The sequence below is a fragment of the Chelonia mydas genome, chromosome 22 (genome assembly GCF_015237465.2).
Source record: "Chelonia mydas isolate rCheMyd1 chromosome 22, rCheMyd1.pri.v2, whole genome shotgun sequence".
Classification (NCBI taxonomy): domain Eukaryota; kingdom Metazoa; phylum Chordata; order Testudines; family Cheloniidae; genus Chelonia; species Chelonia mydas.
Genome location: NC_051262.2, coordinates 12159273 through 12171735, shown reverse-complemented (window position 1 = coordinate 12171735; position 12463 = coordinate 12159273). Strand labels below are relative to the sequence as shown.

At 44.0% G+C, this 12463-nt stretch overlaps 1 protein-coding gene across 5 annotated transcripts in view; it reads left to right on the top strand.

Moving 5' to 3' along the window:
- The window catches only part of ARHGEF12 (Rho guanine nucleotide exchange factor 12), a 103105-nt gene that overhangs the window by 54795 nt on the left and 35847 nt on the right, over window positions 1–12463 (top strand). For all 5 annotated transcript variants that reach the window (XM_037882415.2, XM_037882414.2, XM_037882416.2 and 2 more), the window contains 12 exons: window positions 550–607; window positions 1375–1553; window positions 2111–2188; window positions 2832–2951; window positions 4074–4208; window positions 6018–6089; window positions 8003–8095; window positions 8745–8855; window positions 9156–9254; window positions 10695–10737; window positions 11166–11271; window positions 11926–12063. In XM_037882415.2, coding sequence (XP_037738343.1) covers window positions 550–607; window positions 1375–1553; window positions 2111–2188; window positions 2832–2951; window positions 4074–4208; window positions 6018–6089; window positions 8003–8095; window positions 8745–8855; window positions 9156–9254; window positions 10695–10737; window positions 11166–11271; window positions 11926–12063 — 1232 coding nt within the window. The remainder of the gene's footprint in view (window positions 1–549; window positions 608–1374; window positions 1554–2110; window positions 2189–2831; window positions 2952–4073; window positions 4209–6017; window positions 6090–8002; window positions 8096–8744; window positions 8856–9155; window positions 9255–10694; window positions 10738–11165; window positions 11272–11925; window positions 12064–12463) is intronic.

Genomic DNA, 12463 nt, shown 5'->3' with positions numbered 1-12463 from the left:
TTGGTCACAAACAAATAAGAAACCTAGGTATTTGGCTGTGAAATCCTCTAGGGAACCAGTGCAAAAATCCTACCTCCATTGAAGTCAATGGCAAAACTCCCACTGACTCTGGTCCAGCTCGAATTTCAACCCCAGTGAATTAACTAGTGAGTTAAATGAGCCAAGGCTAGATTTTTTTTTTTTTTTTTTTTTAAACTCTGCTTCCCTGCTATTTTCTTCACCAAGATTTGCTCTAGTGCACTGGGCCTCTGCTTCCTTGTGTAAGAGATTCATCAGCATAGGGGAAGCATCGTATTTCTCCTTTCAAACCAACACTGCATTTTTAACATGTTTACAGGGAGAAGGAGGGCTTATCAGATTTTCTCTGTAGCATGACATCCAAAGGTGGGAGTAGCCTGTTAGTACATTAAAGGGCATGAAGAAAGTGAGAGCAAACATGGGTCTAGTTGTTTCTCTCCGAGTTTGTGTTGAGACACGACAGAGCAGTTTCTCCAAGGTCAGAGACCAAAGAGTTTAATGCTCTTCCTCTTCTCTCCCCCCCCCCCCCAGGTGAATGGGACTCTTGTAACAAACTCAAACCATGGGGATGTGGTGAAGCTGATAAAGTGTAAGTTAATGCAGGCTATTGCTTATTTTCAGTGTACTCCTTGAAACCATTAAAGGGATGACTGTTTAAGAGGTCAGACTACCAATTTAGCCATCAGGCAGTTAATAGTGGAGTCTAGCTGTGCTGTTGACCATTATTCCACCTGTCTGATAGTGCTGGGTACGTTCAAAGTAGAAATAGTAAAGTGGAGTTCAAAATCTCTTTGAAGGGCAGGGAAAGGTTTAATCATATGTCAGCTGATAGAGAATTTTGCTCTCTTTTCTACCATTGTCCAATGGCTGAAATTACCCCCCACCACAACCCATCTCCTGCATCTCCCCTTGTTTTGCCTTTCAAATGTCAGTGCCTTTGTATGTGACTAATAGTTGTCATTCAAGCTGTATCTCCTGTAGATTGTCATAAAGGGATAGTGGAGTTTGGGCTGGTTCCTTCATGCAGGAAACAGATGTTACTAGTTCTTCCCAAAGTAGCCTATGTTAATTCTTTTGGTGACTACAGACATATATCCTAAACACAGATTTGTCTAGCAGACTAAAAAAAGTATTTTGTCACTGCTTAACTGATGTTGATAGATTTTGGCTACCTGAAGTTTAAAAGCAATCTCTGGAGTGGAGCGAACAGCTTTTTCAGGCTCTTTGGTGTGAGTAAACACCATTTGACAGATTAACAGATGAAGTGTAGTCTGCTACTTGTCTCGGGGACAGAAAGGGCCATGAATAGTCTAATGTAAATGTATGTGAAATGCGAATTGTTCTTTCTCTGCACAGCGGGTTCCTATGTAGCTCTCACTGTGCAGGGGCGCCCACCAGGGTCGTCCCAGATTCCATTAGCTGATTCTGAAGTGGATCCAGCAGCATTTGGGCATATGTCTCCCATCATGACATCTCCCCATTCGCCTGGCACATCTGGAAACACAGAGAGGATTACTAGCCCAGTGCTGATGGAGGTAAGATTCAAAGGGCCCTTGGGAGCAGGGTTGGTTGTGAAATGGGAAAATATGCTAATGTCCAGTCTCGGGAGACCTGTTTTCCATTCTTGATCAGATGGAATTTGTGTTCATAGTGGACGCTTGCCAATGGCCAAACTACCATTCAGCTAAGCATCATGTCTATGTGGAGAGAGCAGGGCTGGAATAGAAGGGAGGCACTGCCGACCACTTAGAGATTTGCTAAGAAAATTGCATGATGGACGTTTGCACTATGGCTGGCTTTAGCCATGGCCGCCATTCCATAACATTTATTAGCATCCAATTGCAAGAAACACAAGCATTTAGGGATGAGAAAATGAGTAACTGGTTTGGGTGAATCATTTTTAAGAAAGAGTTGTGGCAGCTATGTTCAGATAGAGAGGCGGGTATACACAGTCACTGTAGGATAGTGATCTGAGGAAACTTATGAACCAATTTGGAAGGGTTTGTAGAGACCCTATATTTAAGATGGGGAGTGAGTGAGCATCTCCATATTTTCCTTTCCAAGTTCATTAACCTCTCTTCATTTTTCCCAGGAGGAGAACAATATTGTTCACAACCAGAAAGTGGAGATTCTGAGAAAGATGCTGCAGAAAGAGCAGGAGCGGCTGCAGGTACAAGAGGGCTGGGGCTGCAGAGGGAAGAGTTGAAGAAAATAGAGACCAGCTATTGAATCTTTCATTAGTACGGTCTTGATCAATTTCCATGTAGTCTGTAACGTGACTGCCTAAGAGAGTGCCTCTATCTCGCAACAGCGGAGACCTGTCAGGGTGCTCATGCTTGACAGTTAAATGCTTACGAGTGGAGGAAGTCTTCTCTTTGGGAGGCATCTATGTGCATCCCATCCCCTCTGGTCTAATCCTGAGAGATGCGAGCATCTGAGAGTCCTGTTGGAGAAAACAGGAGTTATGGGTGCGCAGCACTTCTCAGGATTAAGCTCCGAATTTGCTGACACCTTCTACCATAGCCAGAGGTATCTCTTTAGTTGAGCAACTATGTGAATATGTCTGTCTGCATATGGCTATGACTGGGAATTTTTTCTTAGTTAGGTCAGGGAGAAGAGGGAGGAGCTCTGTATTAATAGAGGTGCTGCAGCACCCAGTTGCAACAGCAATGGGTGTACAAATAATTCCATTTAATGGCATTTGTAATTAGTATTTCATAGGCATGTCGCTGGTGTGAAGATGAGTCAGTGACTGCAGCTCTAGGCCTCAGTGTTGCAGGGATAGCTCACCAAATACTCATTAAACTTTTCAGTCCTTGCAAGAAGATTACAGCCGAACACCCACCCCGCGACTGCTTAAGGAGATACAGGAAACTAAGAAGCACATCCCTCAGCTGCAAGAGCAGCTGTCCAAAGCCACAGGCTCTACTCAGGTAATGGGAGTGTTGAGAATCCTATCGGTCAGCTCCAGCTGGATGTGCTATAGGGACAGCTGTATGTGTGTGGGAGCAGGGTGTTCCCTCCCATGTTCTTGCCAATTTCCACAAGCAGACTTGCCACCGCCTACTTTCCGTAGCTGTCAAGATGCAGGCATAAGTGACTGCTTTTTTAAATTTGCAATTAGGCTCACAAAGTTGATAACTTACAGGTTCTGTATATGGTGAATATTACTGTATTTAATCAGAAGTTATAATGCACAGCTCCTCTGAGTCCTAGGAGATTGAAGGAGGCTGTGTTTAGAGCAATAAGATATAATTGTATGTTAGTGATTTGATCTCTAATTTGTTTCTGTATCTTAAGTAAAAGTGAAATGAAATCTGTAAAATGTATCCTATAGACTATAACAGGGTTCAAAAAAGAACTAGATAAGTTCATGGAGAATAGGTCCATCAGTGGCTATTAACCAGAATGGACAGGGATGGTGTCACTAGCCTCTGTTTGCTAGAAGCTGGGAGTGGGCGACAGGGGATGGATCACTTGATCATTATCTGCTCTGTTCATTTCCCTCTGGGGCACCTGGCGTTGGCCACAGTTGAAAGACAAGATACTGGGCTCGGTGGACCTTTGGTCTAACCCAGTATGGCTGTTATGTTATGTTATGTTCTTATATCCTTACAGTTAAGACTAAATTACTTGAAGCTCTAAAATAGTGTCTTTACTGAAGGGATTTTTCCCCATTGGCTGTTGACCGGTAGAAGCCAATTTTTCCCCCTTGCATGTTGTAAGGCTGTACATGAACACTCTCTGCTCTTGATGTTGTTTCTTAGAAAAGCATCCCCCGCCACTTTAAACTGGAGTTTTATGGATCAAGCAGATGAGGTAAAATTTTGAACTAATTTGAGCTAATCATAGAGGCATAAAATCATAGAAGATTAGGGTTGGAAGAGACCTCAGGAGGTCATCTAGTCCAACCCCCTGCTCAAAGCAAGAACCAACCCCAACTAAATCATCCCAGCCAGGGCTTTGTCATCATAAGTGTTCTACTCCTTAAACATCTGGTTTTCACCTCATTGCCCTGCTTTGGGCAGTCTCTTAATATATTTTCTCTTTCTTAGGATGGAGTTTTGTCCTCCAGATCTGTGACGGAGTCACTGCAGATCAGTGAAGTAGAAGCAGAGAGTGGGGATGGGCTGAGCAAAATAGACTACAGCAGTGGTGATGGCTCCCGGCCAAACAGTGACATTGCTGATGTGAGTATAGGGTAGCTCAGAAGCTCCACCTTTGTCCCTTTGGGTTTGTTTTTCCCAACATAGGTTTTAGGTTGACAGCTTTGTCCTCTGTGTGTTATGCATATGTTCTCTCTCTCTCTCTCGCACACGCACAGTACTAGAACAGTGCTTTGAGGGATGTACCAAAGACGCTGCTGTGAGGAAGCTTGCAGTGCCAGTCTTCCCTGAGACACTGGGAAAGGAAAATACCATGTTTTTCAGGGTTGGGTTTTCCTGGCACATTCCCTGTTACCAGGCTGAGAAAGATGAATGCCAGTGTCTTATAGAAATGAGAGGCAAACTACAGTATCTGGAAGAACACGTTAATGTTCCATTTGTGGTTAGAATGACTCAGACAGCCTCACAGGGCAAGTTGCCATGAGTGTGAGGAAAAGCATCACTCCTACCCGATACACATCAGTCATTAACCAGTAGTTAGAGCCTTTTCTTTTATTAATCCGTCTGCTAACTATCTAGGTACTAATAAGACCCCATTGCTATAGTGTTTTAGCACCTAACCCTTAATTAATGTGTTGCCTGGATAGTACCGGGGAATTGGGACTGGGGCTGTTACAAAACTTATGGGTCAGTTTCCTGATCTTCATATTGGGGGGGTATGATGATTTCTACGTCCTAGTGGGTTGTGTGGGGTTTTGATAGTTTTGTAAATAATTTGATATCCATGAGAGAAAACTGCCATGCAAAATAATCAGGTAGTCTGTGTTTCCAGTTTTAGGCTTATATTAACAAAATCTCACTGAAGTGTAAAGTTGAAAGAAGACTTGATAAAAACTCTGGACAAAAGCTCCTGAAACAGACAATCTTTGCAGAGTTGAAAATTGATTTATAGAGGGGAATGGTGAGCCATGGGGTTCTCCCACCCTTACAAGGGAGCTGAGCCCAAGAAATGAAAAGCTTTGAAGGGGGCCTGTTTTTTTTGGTTTGTTTTTTTCTGGTGTTTTTTTTATGACTGCCACCGGTAGTCACACCCATTATGGTTAAGGTAGCAAATGACTTTCCATTATAGCCTTCTGTTTTCACAGGCTTCAAAATCTTCACCTATTAGGTGGAAGGCCTTCGTCATTAAGGGAACCGTGGCATGGATTTCCTTTCATTTTGCGGGTGTCAGGGAAGAGTGGGAATCGTATTGTTTGATGCTTGAAAAATCTCACCTGGCCCCTCTCCCTTTTTTTTCTTGATTATTAGCACTGATGTAGGAGTCTAGCCGGGCGGGGCTTCTACCTGCAATTGGAAATTAAAGGAACGGGGGCCAGAAAAAAGATCAAGATTGTCCATTCACTCCCTCTTGTTTTTATGCAATATAATAGTGGTTTTCAACCTGTGATGCACGGACCCCTGAGGATATGCAGACTAAGATTTCCAAAGGGGTCCGCACCTCCATTTGAAATGTTTGAGGTCTGCCAATGAAAAAAGGCTGAAAACTACTGCAATATAACATCAGTGAGACCTGCATTTTAAGGGGACTGGGCAGGGCAAAATTACCATTTGAGGTAGTAGCCTTTGTAATGAAAGAAATTCTGTCAATATTAGCTTAATTTACTCAGTTCCTTTCATGTGTCCTAGAAACATAGTAAGTTACTGGTTTTAGATAGTGTGCATATCGGTGTCTATTTAGGGTTTAGCTGCCAGAAATAGGCAAGAAAAGTTATTTAGCAGTCCACTGAATGTGAGCGATGTGAAATTTGACTGTTACTCAAGAACATACTCTACAGTTCTTATTTTTCTGGGTCTGCTGATGCTCACCAGAAATTGCCCTTCCTTACTTCCCAGAGTCCCCGGAGTGGCCTGAAGGAACGGATTTACCTGGAGGAGAGTCCAGAGAAGAGTGAGATTCAAGATACTGTGAGTCCAAAACACAAAGTGTGACCGTAGCTGCTGCTTCTGTATTGAGTCCATTAAAATCTTTTTTTTTTTTTTTTTGCCCCCTGTTGTCTAAATTGAACATAAATTGAATTTTTGCCTTAGAAAATAAAATGCAATTAAGAATTGTGCAGGAAACTTTAATTGGCCAAATAAATGTTTATGGAGCTTAAAAGTGGGTCCATTAAAGGATCAGAAGTGTATAATCTGCTGTAAAACAGCTGTCTCTCAAATGGCAGGAGCTGTCACGTATGTCTGTACTCCTTCAGCCCCACCCTAAATGGAGGAAGGCTTTCTTGCCTTGGGACACTCAATCAATGTGTGACTGGGACCATCGGGGATGTCCTTGTGAATGGGGAAAAGAGAAACGTTGGTCAGCAGTAGTTGTTGGTGACGCGAATGAATAATTTTCCCGAGGAAGAATGCTGAAGGGGTATGCCTCGCTCTCCCGTTAGTTCTCACTTGGGTCCCAAATTGTGGTGCGTGCGCCCCTGGCAGTATGTCAGCTTGATGCTCCTTCAGCTCTCAACAGGCTTCTTAAGAGAGCGATACGTGAACCACCGTAGTTTGGGAACTGTTGCGAGTCGAAAGCCTCCATCTGCAGAAAGAAGTTGCTAGGCGCATACCACCTCGCAGTGTGCCTCGTTGGAGGCAGTCTCGCTTTGATGGGTGACATTCAGAGAGTACAAAAACAGGCTGCATAGACTGTGGGTTTGAATCGTGCTAAGTGTGGCTTTTGTGAGCATTCTTATCTTAAGAGGGGGAAGATCCTCATGTCACAATTCAGGAACCTGCATTTCCCCCTTGTGGTCCAGCAAGGGCACTCACTGTAGGCTCCAGGCTCCTCGGCTGACAGCTCTCTTGGGCGTGGGGGGAGACCTGCAACTCTCTCCCTCCTGACTGGGGTATTACCGGACTGAACAGCTCCCTGCTTACACTTTAAGCTCCCAGCAAAGTCAGGCTACCTAAGCTGGACTGCTTTACTTTTCTCCTCACAGACAGTAAATTGTGTAATTGCCACAGTTAATGTGCTTGCTTATAAAGTGCTCAGTGGTATCTTTATTCTTAAGGTAAACGCATTACAGAAAAATTCTAAACAATAAAAGAACCTACCCACGTGCTAATCAGCTTCCCAGTGATCTCCCCCTGATTCCAAGGGCTCTGACCAGTGAAATGTCCTTCAAACTCCACACTGGGGTTTTTCTGTGGTCACAAGTTCATCACAGCTTCAGCTCAGAACAAGCCCCTTCATTCATGGGCCAAAGTCCTTCCAATCCTTCCCTTAGGATTGGTGCCCTCCTTGGACCAGAGGTCCTGTTCATTAGCTGCATCAGAAAGAAGGCCTGGGTCATTTTAAACTCAGACTATTTTTGTACAAAAATCCTTTTTTCTGTTGGTCCCTGGAGAGTCCAATTTGAACTAGTATAGGTGACCTTCTCTCCAAGTGGTGACAGCTCTCTGGATGTGTTACAACCTGAGTGAATTTGGTTAACCACCCCTACTGTTCTTAAATCCTGAAAAGCGATGGTCCCCTCTCCACCATGGAATTACATACAACCACTCAATTATACATAAACCTTTTCATTTTTAATACAATGAACTCCCAAAATATTTATTTAAACTTAATTCAGTAAGGTTTGTCCAGGATATTGCAGGATACTGTACTATCTGTCACACCTAAGGTGTCTGTCCATTAGCCAGCTCTAATACATCCCCACTGAGGGAGAAATATGGGACAAGGAGCTGCTAAAGACCAGATTGAGTTCCAGAAGAGTGACTGCTTGAAAATGAAAATGTTGTCATCATCTCCTTATAGACAGTTGCCAAAGAGAAACCTTCCCTGAGACATTAATTGCTCACTGCATTTTTTTTTTTTCCCTCTCTCAACACCCCAGGATTCTCAATCCAGTATTGGGAGTCCCTCCACCCGCCTGGCACCTCAGATCATTGGAGCAGAGGATGACGACTTTGACGCTGAACAGGAGCAGGTGGGTTTTGCTCTTCGGTCACACAGGCATTTCTTTGGGATGGGGCACAGCTACATCTAAACGCTTTCCTTATGCCTCAGTTGTGGCCACGTCCTGCCATATTGTTAGCAGACAGCGCTAGTCTAGTAAACTTAAAAAAGAGAGTGAGAGAGAAAAGCAAGGATTCATTGTCGCTGTTGGCCCTAACAAATGGGAAATGGCACTTTCAGAGTCTGTGCTAAAATAGTCTGTGATTTTGTTACCGCGTCTTTTTCCCCCATAACTTCAACCTCACCAGAAATTAATCTGCTTCATTGTATTGCCTAGCTTTAATTGGCTTTTTGTAAGCTGCAGTGTTGCTACAGCAGAAATCTTTTCTAATACCTTTGTACTGAAGGGTTTTAATAGTAATTTGCTCTTGATTCTATTCCATTATATGTCTTGTGTGAAAGTGTGTTAAAGTACTAAACTGTATGGAAAAGACCAGGAAGTGGGCTGATGCTGAGCTCTTCCTGAAGGGCTAGAATGGCAGTCCATGAGTCGTGGAATTAGGCTGGTTCTGCTCTGTTGCTTACCAAAGAAAGGAGAAACCATTAAACTGGGATGAAGCCTTCCAGGTTTCTCACAGGCCTTTGTGTGTAGTTGAAGTGGACTGTCTGTGTCTTTACAGATCAATGGGCAATGCAGCTGTTTCCAGAACATAGAGCTGCTGAAATCTCGCCCGGCTCACTTGGCTGTGTTCCTGCATCATGTGGTGTCCCAGTTTGACCCGGCAACGCTGGTAAGATGTCACTCTGGGACGGTTCTGCTGGGCCAGATATACGGGGTTGGCCTGAGATGTCTGGAGTCACCACTGCTTTGGCAGTGAGAAAAATGCAGCTCTCAAGTGTGCGTCAGGCTTTTGAGTAAATGTCAAATAAATAAAATGGCCTCTAAAAGTATTGATTCATCTCTTCAGCACAGCCATGTTGCAAGTTCTTCGCCAGTAACTGGAGTTTTGAGAGGCTTATCTCCTCTGAACATTTGAGAGGAAATTCACAGGTAGAATCTGGAGAGTTCTCACTCTCTCTCTTTTCTCTAGCTCTGCTATCTTTACACGGACTTGTACAAACAGACCAACTCCAAAGAGACTCGTCGTGTCTTCCTTGAGTTTAACCAGTTCTTCCTGGACCGAGCTGCGGTAGGTTCCAAGACAGGTGTGCCCTTTTTCTCCCCCTGCAATCGCACGCAAGGAACTGATTTTTACCTTTCTCATCCTGATGTGCTGGAGAGATCTTAAAAATGCTCAAGGCACTGTGGAACCTTCGTTCGTATCCAGGCGGGGTAGACCTAGCCTTTAGTTTTCTGGGGTAAAAGCTGTTGCCTGTGGGGGTCTTAAATACCAGAATACTGTCTGTCTCTTCATGAAAGATCCCATGAGCCATTTCATAAGAGTAGGCCAAAACTCCCCTTGGTCCCCACTCTGTGTAGATATTGTAAAGTATTCTGCACTCCAATTATTTGGTGATTTCCAACCTAGAGGTGCTGCATTTCATTGGGGTGTGTGTGTGTGTGTAACTGGAGCTTCACAATGAAAAACACTACAGAAATGTGCTGTGTTGCTGTGGATTAAAGCTGATATAGCCTTCTCTCCAGTGCCTCAAACTTCTGAAGGTTTACATAGTATTTCATGTATTGCTCGCAGCCATTATACATTATATATGGCTTCCCTATTGGTTATCATTTGTGGTCTGTCAGGTTGAGATTTACTTCTGCCATGTGTAAAATGTATGATCATTATTTATAGTTGAGTAAACGGAAATGACTAAATGGCTGAATTGACTGTGCTGTCATAGCGTTGCCACCAATGCTCAGAAATCTGAAAACTGAAGTAAAGTTTTCAAACATAATTTTTTAAAAAAAGTTACTCCAGGTTTTCTAACCATCTCATCTCTTCTCTTCTCCCCCCCCCCCCCCCCCCGCCAAACAAACAAAAAAAACAGAAAAGAAACCCAAGGCTGTACACAGGCAGAGGTGTTTCTTCCATCTGTCTCCTATAACTACTGTAGTTCCTTGTTAAAAGTGCAGCACTGAATGTAAGAGAATAAAGCTGGCCACAACCTCAGGACTCTGGAAACCCCCTGATTCACCAGCAGCATGTTCTTCGATAGGAAATGGAATGAGTTTGACATCCGCGATAATCCGGGCAGTCGTCCATTGCAGTACAGTTGGATTCTGCTGCTTAAATTGAAGTGACCGTTGCTAATGTGGGAATTTTGTGCATCTCTTTACAAAGATGAGGAACCTCTGTTTGGCCATAATGGTTAAGACCCATGGACAGGCTCATCTCATACCCTGCCTGAAGCAGGGGTCTGTACACATGCCTTGGAGGAAGGTGAAACCACTTCCATGGTGCAATGCTATCTAAATATCTGCTGTGGGAATTTATTTTGGGGAAATTCTATGGCCTGTGTTATACAGGAGTTCGGATGCGGTGTTCACAATGGCCTTAGAATCTATATGTTCTGAGTGGAGGGAATTGCCTTTGTGACTCCTGCAAGTGCTCAGAGGTGATCAGCCTATGGGGAGAGAAGAGCCTGTGATGTATGGTCTCACTCTTACATTTACTTTTCTTTTTCAGAATCTGAAGGTTCCTGTTCCAGATGAAATTTGTATAGATCTAGGTAAGGTCCTTTTTATAAGGAGTGTCCGTTGGCATAGATCCTACTGTTTGAGACAGTCTTAAAGAACTCTCTCGGTGGGTGTCTCTTTGGGTGTGTGTTTGCTATTTGTACAGTGTGTGTCAAACTTGGAGAGACACGTAGGTGGTCGTGTTGATGTTTGATTGGGAAGAACATTCTATACACTCTCTTGTATAGGACACTAGATGGGAGGCATGGGCACCTACATCTTGTATTTCTTTAGTGTGATATTGGGTATAGCTAACACTGTTGGCGCTTTAATGCACTTTCACATGGTAGACAGCAGGAGGTAAAAGGTCACTGCTACAAAGACTGAAGAGTTTGTGAATGGCTTTCTGCTAATACAGAGTAACTATTCTAATAGTGTTCTAAAGTGAAACCCTGCCTCTTCTTCCTCCCTTCACCTGCAGAAAAAAGAAGGCCAGAACTCATTCCAGAGGAATTGCACCGCCATTATATCCAAACTATGCAAGATAAAGTCTATCCAGATGTCCAGAGGCATCTGGAAGATTTCAGGTATGTAGACTTTTTTCCCTGCAGCTTGTACTGAGCACTAAATTTCATCCCTGCCCCAAGTTAATATTCTGTTACTATAGCGGGAAGTTCAAACTTCCAGGATTTAGTAGTTCATCTTTGGCCTAGATGAATCCTCCATGTTAGCAAGTCACTGTGGGGATACTCTAGAATTTTGGAGCTTACTTGTTCCTCTGCTGTGTGTGGTCAGAGCAATTCCGTGGTAATCTATGATTGCTTGGAAGGACAGCCCTGGGCTCTTCAAATGCCCTCTTTATTGGCACAGACACTGAGTGCACAGTGCTCAGAGCCGACTTCCTCTCTTCCTTGACCATTATTGCTCGTCTCTGCCTCTCCCTATATGGGGCACAGCTTATTGTGCAGCAATCTGGCTGCCTCCCTTGACCTCAGAAGAGGCTGCAGTTTCATGAAGCTGTATTTGCAGTTTGTGAAGCTGCCTTGCTCTGTGAAATGGTATTGGCTGCTTTACTGCTTGGGCCAATGATGCACAGAGGTGAAGTGATTTTCCCAAGGCCACAAAACATTTCGGTAGGAGAGGTGGGACAGGAACCATCGAGCATTCGAATGCTGGGAGGCCACTTATTCACATCACCCAGGTATGTTATTTCATGCAGTTTATTTTCTCTCCTTATTTAGACAGAAGCGTAGCATGGGATTGACGCTGGCCGAAAATGAACTGACCAAGCTGGATGCAGAACGTGTCCGTGACCGGATCACGCTGGAGAGAGAGAGAGCGTGTGCAGAGCAGATAATTACCAAAATCGAGGAGGTGTTGTAAGTAGCAGTGTGTGTGAATGTGGGGGTAACATGCAGACTGCCTTCTATCTGCTCAAGGCTTGATGAGAGCAGAGCAAAGGAGTTAAGAACTGAAAACAGCTCAGGGTCAACACCTTTCCCCTCCTCCCTAGTTTGCTTCTGGCAGCTGTTGGATTACCCATCAGTATAATGGAGGCCATTGGAAAATGAATCCAGAGCAAATATCCCCAGATAGTCTGTGGTGGAATTGCTTATTCCTGGAATACTTATTAAATAGCAGCTCCAGGGCTTCCGTTCTTGGCATCTCGAGTGTCAGATCCAGAATTTTTTCAGTTGGCTCAAAGAAACTTGCAGCCTCAGAATTGATTTTAAAGGGATGTGGGGGGGTGGGGGTGGGAAAGCTGCTGGCTTCTCCCTA